The sequence below is a fragment of the Rhinoraja longicauda genome, chromosome 21, assembly GCF_053455715.1.
Source record: "Rhinoraja longicauda isolate Sanriku21f chromosome 21, sRhiLon1.1, whole genome shotgun sequence".
NCBI lineage: Eukaryota > Metazoa > Chordata > Chondrichthyes > Rajiformes > Arhynchobatidae > Rhinoraja > Rhinoraja longicauda.
Window position 1 is genome coordinate 5,089,735 of NC_135973.1, and position 18,713 is coordinate 5,108,447.

Consider the following 18,713-nt stretch of genomic DNA (forward strand, 5'->3'; position numbering starts at 1 on the left):
TTCTAAGGGTAGGCACTATTTAGGGAGAGATATTGTTTGGGTTATCAACCTGAAACATTCTGTTTTTCAGTCTAAAGTAGTGTCTGAGCTGCTGACAATATCTGTTTTATTTTTGTTTTTCAGCATCTGGTTATTTTTCTTTTGTTCCTTTCCTCAACAAATTGATTAAGCCCACACCTGCTTTATAAGCTATCTGTGGGGAAGCACTTTAGGAGTGCTTCAAACAAACGCATGTTAAATGTTTTGAAAGAGGTTTTGTTTCACGGGCGATCGCTGGTCGGCGTGGAATCGGTGGGCCGAATGGCCTGTTTCCGTGCCCTATATTTCTGAACTAAACTAAAAAACTAAATTTGTGTTATTCTTTTTCAATTTGTGTGACAGTGTGGAGGGACCCTCGCATCACACCGGTCATCACCATCTCTGATGATTCTGACTCGGATGAAGATCCACCAGTTGTGCCCATTAAGAACCGAGTAGCAGACGATCAAGATGTTGTACTAATTGAGGTATTGTGCTTTTTGCTGCCTCTTACCGATGGGAATCAGATTTCGACATTTTGTTTTTCGTTCTTGCAAACTATGGTGGAAAATAAGCCGTAGAAAAAAAGGAACTGCAGGCGCTGGTTTATGTAAAAATAAAAGACCACAAAGTGCTGGAGTGACTCAGTGGGTCAAGCAGCATCTCTGGAGAACATGGATTGGTGACGTTTTGGGCTGGAACCCTTCTTCAGACTGATTCCTTCTCTCCCACCATGTTCTGAACCAGACTCGCTACCATATCCACTCGTGTTTATGCCTGCGACGCCATCTTGTGCCACGTGGCTTCCAGCTTTGTTTCCAGGCCTCCCAGTTTGGACCCAAGTAGGATTTCAGGTACCCAGTCTGAGGAAGGGTCTCTACCCGAAGCGTCACCTATCCATGTTCTCCAGAGTGCTGCCTGACCCGCTGAGTTACTCCAGCATTTGTGTCTTTTTTTTTGTCGAAAACCTCTGCAAAGTTCCTTGAGCTAAAATGCCACATAAAAGACAATGAAAGTCGCCTGAGCATTGTTTAAAATGAGATGAAGTATTCAAATGGTGTTTCCCCAAGGAATTATCCGGCTCCAAGTATTTAACCATACTTGCCAAAGATATGGATGTAAAAATGTAAATAGAATTGTGTGTTCATTTTTCCAGATGACACCGTTAGGAAGCATAATAGTGAATGTAGACAAAAGCGGAACAAGTGGACAGTTTACAGAGACCAATTAACCTGCAAACCCGCATGTCCTTGGGATGTGGGAGGAAACCAGAGCCCCAGGACGAAACCCACGTGGTCACAAGGAGAATGTGCAAACTCCACATAGACAGCCCCCGAGGTCAGGATCGAACCCACATCTCTGGTGGTGTGAGTCACCAGCTCTACCAGCTGCACCACTCTGCTGGCCCTGCTATGAAGCAATGGCTAATGTTACCCATCAACAATGTCACTCGTTATTTGTAAAGGTTTGCTGTTATCATTCCTGTACTTGTCATTAACCTGTGCTCACCTGTCATATCCCTTTCAGACGCCGGTGAAACAAATCCGACCTCCCATCATCATCCGGCCTGCATCGGAATGGCAAAACATCCAACAGGGAGATCAGCCGAGGGAAAACCAGGGATCGAATGGAAACTTTCGAGAGGAGAGGAACTGTATCATCGTGATTCAACATAATCAACACAAACTTGGGTCAGACGTTGTTGGAGCTCGGGTCGGACCTGAAGACGTCCACCCTCAGCCACCCATAGACGTGGAGGCTGCCCCTGCTGCTGAGCACCAACTTGAGCAGGGGAATGGGGAACAAAATTGGGTGGACGATGGAGCGGCTGCTGGTCCCAGTGAGCCTCCAGCTGGGCAAACAAATGAAATAGAACTACTAGACATTCCGCTCTGTTCAGCAGCAAACATAGTGGAGCGGGAAGAAGCACAGGCTAATGTGGCACCGGAGCAAGATCTCGCACTACCTCAGCTCGAAGCTGTGCAGGAAGCTTTCGGAGAAGAGATTCAGCCAATTGACTACGATCAAATCGCGCAAGGGCAGCAGGGAGAGGATTTGTTAGATAATATGACAATGGACCTGGAAAACCTTGAGGAAGCTGCTGACGAAACCAATGAACTCTTACAGACACTTGTGAAAGAAACAGTAAGCAGTTCTTGCCATTTGTTGAGGAATCTTTTCCATCTTAGCGCATTTTGTCGAGCATTTAAATTTCTCACATAATTCGCAAGGGATCTTGGGGTCCAATTCCAGAACACCCCCAAAACAACAACACAAATAGACGGCGTGGTAAAGAAGGCATATATTATTCTGTGGAAAAAGACTGCAGACGCTGGTTAAAATCGAAGGTAGACACAAAAATGCTGGAGTAACTCAGCGGGTCATGCAGCATCTCGGGAGAGAAGGAATGGATGACGTTTCGGGTCGAGACCCTTCTTCAGACTGATGTGATATACCTAGTGTATAGGGTGATTGCTGGTCGGCACAGACTTGGGCCTGTTTCCGCATTGTGTCTCGACCCGAAACGTCACGCATCCCTCTCCTGCGATGCTGCATGACCCGCTGAGTTACTCCAGCATTTTGCGTCTACCATATATTATGCTTGCCTTCATTGATCGGGGCATTGAGTATAGGAGTTAGGAAGTCATGCCGCTTTAGAGGTCTTTGGTTAGGCTGCATTTCTAGCATTGTGTGCAGTTGTGGTCACCCGCCGTTTAGGAGTGAGATGAGGAAAAACTTTTCCAGTCAGAGAGTTGTGAATCTGTGGAATTCTCTGCCTCAGAAGGCAGTGGAGGCCAATTCTCTGAATGCATTCAAGAGAGAGCTAGATAGAGCTCTTAAGGATAGCGGAGTCAGGGGGTATGGGGAGAAGGCAGGAACGGGGTACTGATTAAGAATGATCAGCCATGATCACATTGAATGGTGGTGCTGGCTCGAAGGGCCGAATGGCCTCCTCCTGCACCTCTTGTCTATTGTCTACAGGAAGGATGTAGAAGCTTTGGAGAGGGTGTGGAGGAGATTTATCAAAATGCCACTTGGATTAATGGGTATCAGCAACAAAGGGAGGTTGGACAGTTGGATTGTTGTCATCTCAACAAAGTGATTAAGCCCACACCTGCTTTATAAGCTACTTGTGGGGAAACATAGAAACATAGAAAGTAGGTGCAGGAGTAGGCCATTCGGCCCTTCGAGCCTGCACCGCCATTCAATATGATCATGGCTGATCATCCAACTCAGTATCCTGTACCTGCCTTCTCTCCATACCCCCCTGATCCCTTTAGCCACAAGGGCCACATCTAACTCCCTCTTAAATATAGCTAGTGAACTGTTCTCAACTACCTTCTGTGGCAGAGAATTCCACAGATTCACCACTCTGTGTGAAACTTTCTCATCTCGGTCCTAAAAGACTTCCCCCTTATCCTTAAACTGTGACCCCTTGTTCTGGACTTCCCCAACATCGGGAACAATCTTCCTGCATCTAGCCTGTCCAATCCCTTAAGAATTTTGTAAGTTTCTATAAGATCCCCACTCAATCTTCTAAATTCCAGCGAGTACAAGCCGAGTCTATCCAGTCTTTCTTCATATGAAAGTCCTGCCATCCCAGGAATCAATCTGGTGAACCTTCTCTGTACTCCCTCTATGGCAAGAATGTCTTTCCTCAGATTAGGAGACCAAAACTGTACGCAATACTACGAAACACTTTAGGAGTGCGTCAAACAAACGCATGTTAAATGTTTTGAAAGAGATTTTGTTTCACGGGTGAGTGCTGGTCGGCGTGGAATCGGTGGGCCGAGTGGCCTGTTTCAACAATCAGAAATGTTGGAGGTTGGGTGGAGTCCTGATAGACGTAGAAACATTTTGAGAGACATAGATAGGGCGGAAAGCCAGGCCACTTCCCCAGGATGGAAAAATCAAATACTGGAGAGCGTAGCTTTAAGTGAGAGGAGTAGTTTAAAGGAGATGTGCAAGGCAGGTTTTTTCTAAAGAGCGTTGTGAGGACCTAAAACACGCTGCTGGGGGTGGTGGTGGAGGCAGATACGATAGTGGCGTTTGAGACTTTTGGATCGGCGCAGGGATATGGATTATTTGCAGGCAGATAAGAGTGATCTTGGCATCCTGTCTGGCACAGACATTTGTGGGCCAAAGGGCCTGTTCCTGTGCTGTACAGTTGTATTTCCTATGTTTACATTAGATTAATCCTGGTTCTGCCCAGTTACTTTCCTGCTTTCTGTTGGGTACAGTCTGCAGCTGTGGGCACAACACGCCAAACTTGCAATGCAAGCAGAAAACTTGAAACCTGTATCATATGTACAAACACTTCAGCTGTGCTGTCAAAGCAGAATCTTCGCAATGATGGGGCCAGTTCATTGGCTATATTTAAGAGGGAGTTAGATGTGGCCCTTTTTGCTAAAGGGATCAGTGGGAGAGAAGGCGGGTACAGGTTACTGAGCTGGATGATCAGCCATGATCATATTGAATGGCGGTGCAGGCTCGAAGGGCCGAATGGCCTACTCCTGCACCTATTTTCTATGTTTCTATGTTTGCTGAATTTTGTTGAGGATGGATTTTGAACTGTTTCTTATCAAGAGTCAGAGAGAGGGAGAGTGAGAGAGCACAGGTGATGTCCTTTGGTCCAACATTGACCTTTGAGCACCATTTTTACACTAAACCCACCTGAATCTATTTTCCTCTTCCCATTATCTACTCAGGGTAGCACAGCAGCAGAGTTACTGCTTCACAGTGCCAGACCCAGGTTTGATTCTGACTGTGGGTGCTCTCTGTGTGGAGTCTGCACGTTCTTCCTGTGGGTTTTCTCCAGGAGCTCTGGTTTCCTTCCACATTCCAAAGACGCACAGGTTTATAGACACAAAGCGGTGGAGTAACTCCACAGGTCGGGCATCATCTCTGTTGGTTAATTGGATTCTGTAAATTGCACCCAGTGTGTCGGATGCGAAGTCGGATAACATTGAACTAGTGCAAGGGTGCTCGATGGTCAGCCTGAACTCAGTGGGCCAAAGGGCTTGTTTTCATGCGGTGTGTCTAAAACTAAAATTACTGCATAAACGTAATGTAAGTTGCCTCAGTGCCAGGCATTAAGTCACAACGGCAATTCTCTATTCAGTAATAAACCCACCACAACCAGAGAACTGTCCTAAACTACGATATACCTCACTGGTATACCTTGGACTATCCTTGATCGGACTTTGCTGGCATAACCTTGCACTAACCATTATTCCCTTGTTATGTATCAAGACACTGTAAGTGGCACGATTGTAAACATGTTTTGTCTTTCCGCTGACTGGATTGCTTTTCACTGTACCCCAGTACACGTGGCAATAAACTAAATTAAACTAATAAGCAATAATAATTGTTTGTTTCGGAGGCAGATACATTCTTCACAATTGCCTTTATTTTGACTTTAAAAAAAATAAATCAAAATATAATTTTTATTGAACTTGAATTTTTCATGCAGGTGAATTTGTTTCCTGAAATAGAAGAACAATTTGTTGAAGAGCTGATTACAACACATGAAATCTGGGATTTAAATGTGTAAGCACATCATTGTTGTTCATTTGATTTAGCTTTTTGATTAATGGGCAATGAGGAATTGTGGCACTGAAAGTTTAACCATTTTTAGTCAGTTCTGTTTCTGTTTAGGCAGCTCACCTCTGAAACATTTCAAATGACTTGAAAATAGAATCAACAATGCATGTTATAAAGGATAACAAGCTGCAAAACCAGAAAACCGTTATTGCAGAGTAATAATTTATCAGCAATGTTGCTTGTCCAAAACTCAGTGGTGAGAAGGATGGGAAATTTCTGCAACTGCGTTTAATCTTAGACAATTGTGCCCAACTCATCCCTTTTCCAAAATTCTGTCGTTCTTGTTGAAGAGCTGTTTTAAAAAATATATATGGTTGATATTAAGGTGATGAATGACTCCCATTTTTCAGTGTTTCTTTATTTTTTTGGTAGAAGCTTCTGGGTTCACTTTGTGAGTCTCTGAAATATAATGTTATTCATAATAACCATCCAAGGAGAGAAAGTGAGCCAAGACTCGCCCATAGTGAGGATGAACGCATGAAATAGAAAGATGGCTCAAACAAACAGCACGTAGCTTCTGACCATAGCTTTGGTTAGGGATACATAGGATATCTCGGGAGAACTTTAACAAGTGAGGAAAAAGTATTTTTGAAGATAATGTTAATATCTGTTTGTGTATTATATCTTGTCTAAACAAGAATCGGTCACTAAAAATAGTGAAATAGAGGGTTCTGTTTTTCTGAATTTTAGAATTAGTTAGTTCATTATAATTTTATATACATAAACCCGTGTACCAACATTTCATTCTTGTTTTTCAGCTTGTGCAACCATCTCCTAGAAAATCCTGATTATCCGAAGAAAAGTTTAATTTTCACACACAGCAGCAGTTTGCTTGAAAGTAACGAAGAGGTAACTTGGCTTATTCTAGCTTCTTGAGAAGGGACATCTAAATAGGACATAAGGTGCTGGAGCAACTCAGTGGGTCAGGCAGCAAAGTCTTTTACCCAGAGTAGGGGAATTAAGAACCAGAGGAACTTGAGGGGTAACTTTTTTTATACAAGGGTGGTAGATATATGGAACTAGCTGCTGGAGGAGGTAGTTGAGACAGGTGCCTTCATAATGTTTAAAAAACATTTGGCCAGGTACATGGAAAGAATAGGTTTGGAGGGATATGGGCCAGATGCAGGTGGATGGCAGTAGTGTAGATGGGGCATGCGATCGGCATAGGCAAGGTGGTCCAAAAGGCATGTTTACTGACTACCAGCGTGGACATTCATAAACACTCTCCCAGATAACTAGTCAACCACAATTATAGCAAACATTAATATGCTCTTTTCCTCAAAGCAAAGATGTATATGTAATCAGTGTTACGTGTTTTCTGTTAAACAGAACCACAAGATCGATTTCTTTGACTTTTCGAAACTTGTGCCTGTAAACCAGCAAAGTTTCCTTCAAGCTTCTGACCTCCTCATGGCAGATTTCAAAATGCTCAACAGTCAAGACATCAAATGGGCTTTACATGAGCTCAAGGGACACTATGCAATCACCCGCAAGGTTTGTGTTTTCTCAAGGGACTTGGCATTTTTGGTATGTTTTATAGTTGTTTGTGTACAATTGATGTGCACAAAATGTGCTCTGGTGTCAATTTTATGTATGTGGTGGCTAATTACATTGCAGTCTACAATTCTTACACTTAGGAATATATTTATGAAGCATGAAGATGCATAAAAGCAGCACTTAATTTTGCGCCAGACATTGTTTGAACCCTTGAGTCATTTGGCAACATTTATTGAGGGAATGGTGAGGATACGTTAGACTGGGTAGAGGTGATGCTTGAGTCAAAATTATCTTGTATTTGCTGACTTCCATAAATGGAAAAGTGTTTTGTTTCGATGGGCAGATGATTAACACTACTCTTATATTTTCCCTGGTTATCATTGTGGGCGGCGTGGTGGCGCAGCGGTAGAGTTGCTGCCGACAGTGCCAGAGACCCGGATTCGATCCTAAGCACGGGTACTGTCTGTATGGAGTTTGTACATTTTCCCCGTGACCGCCTGGGTTTTCTCTGGGTGCTCCGGTTTCCTCTAACGTTCCAAAGACGCGCAGGTGTGTAGGTTGGTTGGCTTCTGTAAAACTGTGAATTGTCCCTAGAGTGTGTTGGATAGTGCTGGGGTGATCGGCATGGAGTCGGTGGGCAGAAGGGCTTGTTTCCATGCTGTATCTCTAAGGTGTGAAGTCACTGTTCACAAAAGCAGCATTAGCACCATGCTGCTGTATATTTGTTATTGATGAGCTTAGTTTTTTTTTTTGAATGACAAGATGATATTGTCCTGAGTATAGCAGCTGGTGTTCTACCCATTTTTCCTCCTGCTGTTTATTTTGTAGGCCTTATCAGATGCCATTAAGCAGTGGCAAGAAAACTCACCGCAATCCAGTCAGAAAAAGACCCGACGAAAAGAAATGAGCTCGTCTAATTCAATCAGTTTCAAATTTGAACAAGGTGAGAGTTGAAAGCTGCTACAGAACGAAGTGCCCATGCTGAAAGACCTGCCAATTAAAAATGGATGTGCCTCTCGAATGAGTGAAGTTTAATTTTTTAATGTTGACTGATTTAAGTGAATGGAATGGCCCCGATTCTATTTAAATTTCAATAATTTAGAAAATAAATCTCATTTAATTAACACAAGTGCATTGATACACAGATGGGACTAATACACTCAATATATTGCACACAACACTGCTGAATATAATTTAGTATTTAAACATGAAGTATTAGTATCTCCCAGTAGTTTCTCTAAAATTACCAAAGTTGTCATATTTTTATATTATGCTACTGAAGTGGCCCTTCATGGAATTTTGGTGGTCACACTGAAAAATTGCAAGCGTTGTTACAAATTATTTATGTTTTTACGTATTCTTCATGGAAATTTTCAAAACTTTTGCATTGGAAAGTCATTGCGGCAACATTACATAATAGGCTGACAAGAGTCGTCTTGTAGCGAGGGCGATATATCCTTTAATATGCTTGATAAGCCCACGACTGCAGCTGTGAATTCCATATATTGGAAGATTCAGGGACAGTTTCTTCCCAGCTGTTATCGGGCAAGTCAACCATCCGACCAACAACTAGAGAGCAGTCCTGAACTACCATCTACCTTATTGGAGACCCTCGGACTATCTTTAATCGGAACTTACTGACTTTATCCTGCACTAAACTTTATTCACGTTGTTCCCTTTATCATGTAACTGTACACTGTGGATGGCTCGATTGTAATCATGTACTGTCTTTCCGTTGACTGATTAGCACGCAGCAAAAGCTTTTCACTGTACTTCGGTATATGTGACAGTAAACTAAACCCTACTCAACTCAAAGTTGAAAACATAAAATCTTCCAAGAGCAAAATTGTACCAGAGGTCAGATAGTCTTGCCATTATTCTCTCATTTTCTTCCCAGCTGTTATTAGGCAGCTGAACCAACAACTAGGGTACATTTCTGATCTACCATCTTCCTCATTGGAGACCCTCGGACTATCTTTAATCGACATTAGCTTGCACTAAACGTTACTTCCTTTATTCTATATTTGTACACTGTGGACAGCTTGATTGTAATCACGTATTGTCTTTCTGCTGACTGGGTAGCACGCATCAGATAAGAATTTCACTGCACCTCAGTGCCCCTGGCAATATACTGAACTAAATTCATTCCACTTTTAGTTTATTACTACTGGTTTTGAATATCTTAAAACATCTCAAGCTTTCATTTTGTGTGCCTCAAATCCATTTAAATGTGACGGGTTCTCTTTGTAGGAAAGAAAATGAGAAGTGGAATATATTGGCCTATATTTCTTGCTTGCGTTTCTCCAAGGTGCCTTTAAAATAGAGAGACAGATGCGCTTTCTGGAAAACAAAAGACGACACTGGAGATCGTATGATCAGGATGGCCTTCATCCACTAGTACGGCAAGAACTGGAGTTCTTCCATCAGAAGATGAAAGAGATGGAAGAGGTAATTGATATTTTTTATCAGGAAAATATAAGCTGGAGAAGTGTGTGTCAGATTAATGTTCTGAAAGTTCATGTTGAGTGGCCTGGTCTAAAATCTGGAGCACTTGTGTTTTCCCTGGTAACGTGTCCAATTGTAACGTCTTTCTCATCGTTGCGCTATTCATATGAAGATGGCTACTTTATTCCTTGGAGCACAGGAAAGTTGAGGGGGTTATCTTATGGAGGTGTATAAAGCCATGAGGTGACTGCTACAGTCTTTTTTTTTTCCCCGGGTAGGGGAATCAAGAACCAGCGGGCACGGGTTTGAGGTGAGAGGGGCAATATTTAATAGCACTGTCGAGGGGCAACATTTTCACTTAGAGGGTTGCGGATATTTGGAAAGAGCTGCCAGAGGAGGTAGCTGCCGGAGGAGGTAGCTGCCGGAGGGGGTAGCTGCCGGAGGAGGTAGCTGCCGGAGGAGGTAGCTGCCGGAGGGGGTAGCTGCCGGAGGAGGTAGCTGCCGGAGGAGGTAGCTGCCGGAGGAGGTAGCTGCCTGAGGAGGTAGCTGCCAGAGGAGGTAGCCACTATCATAGCATTTAAAAGGCTCTTGGACAGACACATGGATGAGAACGGTTTATGGACAAATGGGACCAGCTTAGATGGGCATTTTGTTCACCATGGATGAGTTGCGCTGAAGGGTCTGTTTCCATGGTGAATGATGCTGACTGATAATTGCCTCATTATCGGCGACAAAGAAGTTCTTTAACTCTTTTTTATTATGCGTCTTTCCCGTTTAAAAATTAAATTCGTTACATCACTTCAATTTTCTCTCAGTCCATGTGTCTCGTTTAAGCTGCATCATCTTTGAAACATGTATCAGTTATACTTTTGTGTACTAGTTGAAGTATGGTGGTGTGGCATTAACACCATCGTAGTTCAAAATAAGCAGCATTGAGATGTTCTATCTACATTGGTTGAACAATAACTGAAAATAGATTGCCATGACTTGGTATTCTGATTATTTGATGGCAATCATTCTTTTCCTTTAATTATCCATTGCACATTCAATCTCCCAATTTCCTGCCCATCCATTTTATTCATGTTTTGCTTTGTATTGTATATTTTTTTACCAGACTTTAGATGCATATCTCTCGTGGCATTAGTTTTATGAAACCCGAGGAGTGCAGAATTGAGGAACATGATTGAATATGAAAAACAGAGAAGGATTTACAGAAGAGTGAGATTTTTCCAAAGATGGAAAAATAACTATTTTTTGAACAGTGTATACATAATAAAAATTTCATTACCAGTTGTCGTTGGAGAAATAAGTATGCTAAGTTTCTCTCGTTTCATGAAGAAATCACATTGGATAATGTAGGATTGCAACTCTTAATCTTATCTGCATAGCAGGATATGACTTTTTCACGAAGCATTATTAGCAGAGAATATTGGAATGTAAAGTAGTTTGTAACTCTGCTGGATTCTTATTTATAAATCTATTTCTGTTTCAGTATGCAGATTTTCAATTTGCTATGCAAATGAATGAAGAACAATATCAGAAGGCAAGTATAAATTGTTCGACAATTCAAGACATCTTTCTTGTTTATAATCTCCAGCTTTAGAGTGGCTCCAAACTTCATGAATCATTTATAAGCAGCCTTGCTTTCCAAAGTGGTCGTGCTGGGAACCGTCAGAATGTTCAATCTGTGCATCTAAAAGCGCTGATGCATCTCCTCGGATGCTGGCAGTTTAAATAGTTGAGTTGCTCTGCCCTTTTGGATTCCACTTTGAAAGAAGGCATGTGAAGAATCATTCAAGCATTGGATTTTGTCCTGAAATGCTGTAATTAAATGCTTAACTTTTGAGTGAAGTAAACACCCAAGGATTCTACAATATTCAAAGACGATACTTGGAGAAATAATAAGCTTGATGTGCCTGTTAGAACCTGTTGTCAGAAAAGGAAGGATTGATAAATTTCTTGCAGAACTGATGAAAGCTGAGGATGTAAACACAGCAAGAGAGTATTCTTTCATTAAAGCTCTTAAAGGAAGCTCGGTTAATTTCCTCTCCTCGCTAAAGCAATGGGCATTTGAACAAGATGTGGAACTGTCCTTTCTCAATTCAGGTGCTGATCACAGTGGTGTGTATTTTTGGCACTTAGGTTTTTTAATTTGTAGCATTTCAAAGTTTTAAAAATATTTGTACACAGTAATACAGTTTAACGCAGAGAAGTGTGAATTGCTGTATTTTGGGGAGTCTAACCAAGGCAGGACTTGACAGTGAATGCTAGGCCCCTGGGGAGTGTTGTAGAGCAGAAGGGATCCAGAAGAACAGGTACACAGTTCCCTAAAAGTGGCGACGCAGGTAGACGGGCTGGTAAAGAGGGTTTTTGGTAGAGTGGCCTTTATCAGTTAGGGTATTGAGTATAGATGTTACATTTGCACAAGACATTGGCGAGGCCACATTTGGAGTATTGTGTTCAGTTTCAGTCACCACGCTAGAGGAAGGTGTTCATTAAGCTTGAAAGAGTGCAGAGAAATTTACGAGGATGTTGCCAGGTCTGGAGGGCCTGGACTATGGGGAGAGGTTGGATAAGCTAGGATTTTATTCCTTGAAGTGCAGGAGGCTGAGGGGTGATCTTATTGAGGTGTATAAAGTGATGAGGAGAGATGATAGGGTGAATGCATATAGGCTACGTCCCACGGAAGGGGAATCAAGTTGGTGAAATTGATATATGGAACACACAGCATCAGATGAGCTAGAATACAACAAGAGGGTTTGTTTACAAAATCATAAGGGAAATTGATAAGGTGAATGAACAGTGTCTTTTACCTAGGGTAGGGGAGTCAAGAACCAGATAGGCTTAAAGTGCGAGGAATAAAATTTAATACAATCCCAAGGGGCATCTTTTTCACTGAGAGTGGTCGATATGAGCTGCCAGAGGAGGCATTTGAAGCAGGTACAATAATATTTAAAATACACCTGCACAGGTACTTGGAGAGGAAAGGTTTAGGGGGATATGGGCTAAATGCTGGCAAATGTGACTAGCTAAGTTTGGGCATCTTGATCAGTGTGGATGAGTGTAGACTTTAGACTTACAGCATGAATCAGGCCCTTCAGCCCACAAAGTCTGTGCCGACCAGTGATCGCCATGTACACTAACACTATCCTACACACTAGGGACCATTTACAATTTTACCAAAGCCAATTAACCATGGCTACATGTCTTTGGAGTGGAAGGAAACCAGAGCACCCAGAGAAAGTTCACACGGTCACAGGGAGAACATACAAACTCCGTGCAGACAGCACCCGTAGTCAGGATTGAACCCGGGTCTCTGGTGCTGGAAGGCAGCAACTCTACCATTGTGCCACTGTGCCGCCAGTTGAAGGGCCAGTTTTGGTGCTGTATGTTTCTATGACTCTAAAATGTCTGGGCAGTTAAGACTCAAATGCACAGAAGACATAGTTTGATTGAAGTAGGAATGAAAGGAATAGAGTATTCCCTCGGTTGACTTCAAGTCAATTTAGAAACGTATCTACACCTGGAAAATCAGGAGTTTTATTGAAGGCCCAAAATGAGAACTACTTAACAATTCAAGCCATAACCATCAGATAGCTGCAGTGGTAGTGAATGCTTAGTGATAGTGGTTACATAGAAAATAGTTACAGGAGTAGGCCATTCGGCCCTTCGAGTCAGCACCGCCATTCAATATGATCATGGCTGATCATCCAAAATCAGTACCCTGTTACTGCTTTCTCCCCATATCCCTTGATTCCATTAGCCCTCAGAGCTATATCTAACTCTTTCTTGTATACATCCAGTGAATTGGCCTCCACAGAGAATTCCACAGATTCACAACTCTTTGGGTGAAAAAGTTTTTCCTCATCTCAGTCCTACCCCTTATTCTTAAACTGTGACCCCTGGTTCTGGACTCCCCCAACATTGGGAACATTTTTCGCGCATCTAGCCTGTCCAGTCCCTTAAGACTGTCTCCATTCTCCTGCATGGTTGCTTTTAATCTACTGATGTCTAAGGTGAGTATTTGTGAACAAACATTGCCACTTCAGGTTCTCTAGTGTTTAAAAAAAAGAAGATTTTTGTTTAAAATTGTTTCCTGATTTTTGTTCGTATATATTGCATCCTTGGAGTAGAACTGCAGTTCATAAGTTTTTCCCATTGTTCTAAGTACTATGATTCTTAGATTCAGTCTTAGATTCTTAGATACTATGATTCAGTCAGAAGAAGGGTCTCGACCCGAAATGTCACCCATTCCTACTCTCCAGGGACGCTGCCTGACCTGCCGAGTTACTCCAGCATTTTTTGTCCACCTTCGATTTATACCAGCAACGGCACTTTTTTTTCCTACATATGATTCTAAGACTTGTGCTTTATGATGATTTAATGTTGCTGGATTATTCCGAGATTATTTGTAAAATATCCTGTATTCCATTCTTGTATTAATTTGGATGTCTTTTAATAGACAATAAGTGCAGGAGGAGGCCATTCGGCCCTTCGAGCCAGCACCGCCATTCAATGTGATCATGGCTGATCATTCTCAATCAGTACCCCGTTCCTGCCTTCTCCCCATACCCCCTGACTCCGCTATCCTTAAGAGCTCTATCTAGCTCTCTCTTGAATGCATTCAGAGAATTGGCCTCCACTGCCTTCTGAGGCAGAGAATTCCACAGATTTACAACTCTCTGACTGAAAAAGTTTTTCCTCATCTCAGTTCTAAATGGCCTACCCCTTATTCTTAAACTGTGGCCCCTGGTTCTGGACTCCCCCAACATTGGGAACATGTTTCCTGCCTCTAACGTGTCCAACCCCTTAATAATCTGGAAGAAATGTAGATTGTCAGGATTATAGCATATTAAAATAAAAACCTGTAATAACTTCACGCGTGTTGCCTGCAGGATGGGCAGCTGATTGAATGTGGCTGCTGTTATGGAGAATTTGCCTTTGAGGAGTTAACGCAATGCAGCGACGGTCATCTCTTTTGTAAAGAATGCCTCGTGAGATATGCACAGGAAGCTGTGTTTGGAGCTGGCAAGGTATGAGCTGCTGATTTTTGTGATGCCTTTTAAAAAACAAAAGTTGATAACTCCAATGGCAAGGATGTAAATTTTAACAGGAACAGGCCATCCCCGTTTCCGAGCTTGCACCACCACCTCATTAAGGGCACGTCTGATCTTCTAGCTCGTAGACGGATTCAAAATAATGCTGTTATTCGAAGGGGTTGTGATAGCGTATCAGAGATCAAAAACTGAATCATTCCCCACCCGTCTCAACCAAAGAAGTATTGAAAAATATATCTAACTCATTTTCAGATTTATTATCTCAATTCAAATTTGGTCCTTTTAGAATTTGAGTAATCAGTTTGGATTATTGTAATGATGGAATGAGCAATGAAGTAATGAGAAAAAAAGACAGACGATGCTGGAGTAACTTCAGACTGAAGAAGGGTCCTGTCCCGAAATGTCACCTATCCATGTTCCCCAGAGATGTTGGCTGACTGCTGAGTTACTCCAGTACTTTGTGGCTTTTTTGTTAAACCAGCATCTGCAGTTCCTTATGTCTACATGAACTGTAGGGGAACTGTTGTAACTTTGTCAGTGCCATTTATGTGGCAACTATTTGCATACCTTGGTTGTGCAAGCAAAGAATTTCACTTGTGCCGTGTCACATGTAACAATAAAGTATTCCATGCAAATGGAAACAAATATAAACTTAGATTTTTAGATTTAGAGATACAGCGCAGAAACAGGCTCTTCGGCCCACCGGGTCCACGCCACCCAGCGATCCCCGCACACTAACATGTATCCTACACCCACTAGGGACAATTTATACATTTGCCCAGCCAATTAACCTACAAACCTGCACGTCTTTGGAGTGTGGGAGGAAACCGAAGATCTCGGAGAAAACCCACGCAGGTCACGGGGAGAACGTGCAAACTCCGTACAGACGGCGCCCATAGTCAGGATCGAACCTGAGTCTCCGGCGCTGCATTCGCTGTAAGGCAGCAACTCTACCGCTGCGCCACCGTGCCGCCTGAGCTTTAGAGCATTTGATGATCAGTGTGTGATGGCCAAATTTCAATGACCATCGTGTCAATGTCAATTTTTCCTTTCTTTACAGTCCCAGCTGAGCTGCATGGATAGTATCTGCACGTGCACGTTCCTCAATGGTGAGCTGGAGAAGGTATTGCCAGAGAACATACTATGCAAATACTACGAGCGTCAAGCAGAGGAGGCGATTGCTACGGCCTGCGCTGATGAACTTGTCCGGTTGGTGTCTGCTGCATATTATTATATCGGTGATCGGTGCGAATCGGTATTCTGTATGATATATAGTTGTATTTTACAGCACGAGTCTAATGATGCTTCTATTATATTCAAGAGTTGTTCGAACTGGGAATGTAACATCTCTGCCTGATGTCTTGATATTCATTTAACACGAAGAAAGGGAAAGTTCCATTTCTTTCATGACTCGAGATATCTTGTGCTTTATAAGCAATGAAGTGTGGTTACTGTACTGTAGGAAATATGATACTCAATTTGTGCAGAGCCAACTCTCGCAAACGTGATAAATGATAGGATCGGTTTTAATGATGCTATTTGATGGATAATTATCGCAGGACAGTTTTGCTTGTCTTTCGGTTAATGGCAATGGACTTTCTGTGGGGTCATGGTTTAACATCTCATCGGAAAGATGCAGCCTCCCTCTGCTTTGATTTTTGTTTTTTTAATTTCTGCTGTGAGCTTTGACTCCAAAACCTCTTGACTCCAACTAGCACAGTGGAGTGACATCGTAATCTGCAAGTTAGAACTTTTGTTGGTATTGTTGCAAATCATTATTGTCTCAAACCGTACATGAGGAAGGCCGGGTAAGTTCGTGCGTGCGTTTTCTTGGGAAATGTTTCTCTGAAACCCCTCATTTCTACAAAGGGAATCAATTCTATCTGGAATCACCGTGCTGTCAGAAATAAAAATGGAGCTTGCCCTTTATTATCTGCCCTTTGTTGTTGTAGTCAATGTTCAGATCAGATGCCTCTCGTTTGTGTCTTGAGTTATGCACTTAAAGACACAAACCTACACGTTTGCTGAAGTGCCATCTTGACATCAGTCACATCTTCGAATAGCACCAAGCATTTTACAGAGTCCAATGTCTAGCTTTATCTATCCTCTGATTAGGTTATTATCTTTGGACTAGAGCATTTGGTGTTTGCAGGAAATTTTAAAAAAAACAATTGAAAAACAAATTGTGCAAATTATGTGCACATCTCACATTCTCTGATGAATGTTCCATCCAAATAAGACTCTTTCCAATGTCCATGAAGGGAGATTGGCAGACACTGACCTGCAATGTTGAAAGTGCACTCAAGGGATTTGTAGGAAAATAACTGCAGATGCTGGTTTATACTGAAGAGAGACACAAAAAGAAGGGTTCCTATCCAAAACATCACCTATTCTTTTTCTCCAGAGATGCTGCCTGACCTGCTGAGTTACTCTAGCATTTTTTTGTCTCTCTTCTGCACTAAAGGGATGTTGCATGGCATGAATTTAACATTTTTGGCCATGGAGCTGGTAAATATGCTACTGATTGTTTGCAAAGGTAAAGACAGCAGGTACAGGACCGAGTCTGATGGGGTGAGAGTGCAGAGGATAGAGGGCTCGGAGACTGCAGCCAGGGAATAGCATGTGGAAATGACTGTGTCCATATATTGGAATGGGAGTAGTATGCGCAGGTAGATATCCGAACCACTCTCTCACTCTCACTCTCACTCTCTCTCTCTCACACTCTCACATTCACACTCACTCTCACACTCACTCTCTCACTCTCACACTCACTCTAACACTCACTCTTGCTCTCACACTAACTCTCACACTAACTCTCACACTCACTCTCACATTCACTCTCACACTCACACACTCGCTCTCACACTCACTCTCACACTCTCTTGGTGTCTGAAGTAAGAGCCTTGAGAAGATTTCAAGATTGTTAACTGGGTGGGATGGTGTCAGGAACTAGTTGGGGTGGAGGATAAAGCCAGTGTCCTGAGTCTGGGGCCTGGGACTGTGTAATGGTTAAGATTAATGAGAACCCATCTACTATTTATAATTTATTGCTTTCTGACAATGTTCCAGATGCCCATTTTGCAACTTCCCAGCGCTACTGGACAAAGAAATAAATATGTTCAGCTGCCCCAATCCCCGCTGTCGAAAGGTAAGAACTCAGTTTCTTCATTTTAAAACCAAGTCTTTCTCCATTCATCTGCATAGACAAACATAGACACAAAAAGCTGGAGCAACTCAGTGGGTTATAAAGAATAGGTAACGTTTCGGGTTGAGACCCTTCTTCTGGCTGATCCAGACAGGTCGGAAGAAGGGTCTCAACCTGAATTGTCACCTATTCCTTTTCTCCTGAGATGCTGCCTGACCCACTAAGTTACTCCAGCATTTTGTGTCTATGCATTCATAGCTTGAATGCTTTTAGTCTCGTTTTTTTCCATTCGTAGCTTGGCAGAACTCCATGCATTCTTGAGTTTGTATGGAGTCAAATACAATAATAATTTCATGCCTTGAAAGTGTTAGAGATTGAATGTCATATTAAGGTAGGGTTAGGTAAAAATGAGAAACGAAGATTAAGAAATGCTATTGCTTCCATGCCTTTTTCTTCAAGAAGGATTCTTTTAATGCTAAATTTGCTCATCTGCCAAACTGAGATTATTTCAGAATCAATTGTACACTCCCAGCTATTTGATTGCTCTTTTTGTTCCTTTGTTAAACCCTTAGGACTTCATATGTTCACCTTTCACGTATGTAATTGCTCCTCACGGTTGTACTTGTTTCCTCAGCTAATGTTGCTGTATCCTTCCCTCACCTTTTAAAAAAAAAAAAACAGTTCTGGACAGCCTTCATTTGATCAATTCCCCCACTCTGATAACGATTTAAATGTACTTGCAAAGCAAACTATTTTTGTTGGTCGATTCATCTTCAGAAGTTGTCAATATCAGGTCCTGAATGTCCACTAGATGGCGGAGTAGGACAGCGTATTGATGCAACAAATGACACGATAGAAATAAAAAACTGTCTGGTGAAGGACTTGGTGAGGTTGATAATAAATAGTCAGAGTAAGTTTTATAATATCTGCCTGCATTTTACTTCAAT

The 18,713-nt window shown here is 42.2% G+C and overlaps 1 protein-coding gene across 2 annotated transcripts in view; it reads left to right on the plus strand.

Annotated features, from left to right (window-relative positions):
* rnf216 (ring finger protein 216) overlaps positions 1-18,713 on the plus strand; it is a 131,127-nt gene that overhangs the window by 29,360 nt on the left and 83,054 nt on the right. For both annotated transcript variants that reach the window (XM_078418419.1, XM_078418418.1), the window contains exons 4-14: positions 382-506; positions 1,546-2,163; positions 5,492-5,568; positions 6,381-6,471; positions 6,952-7,116; positions 7,948-8,062; positions 9,428-9,567; positions 11,057-11,107; positions 14,460-14,597; positions 15,682-15,830; positions 17,691-17,769. In XM_078418419.1, coding sequence (XP_078274545.1) covers positions 382-506; positions 1,546-2,163; positions 5,492-5,568; positions 6,381-6,471; positions 6,952-7,116; positions 7,948-8,062; positions 9,428-9,567; positions 11,057-11,107; positions 14,460-14,597; positions 15,682-15,830; positions 17,691-17,769 — 1,748 coding nt within the window. The remainder of the gene's footprint in view (positions 1-381; positions 507-1,545; positions 2,164-5,491; positions 5,569-6,380; positions 6,472-6,951; positions 7,117-7,947; positions 8,063-9,427; positions 9,568-11,056; positions 11,108-14,459; positions 14,598-15,681; positions 15,831-17,690; positions 17,770-18,713) is intronic.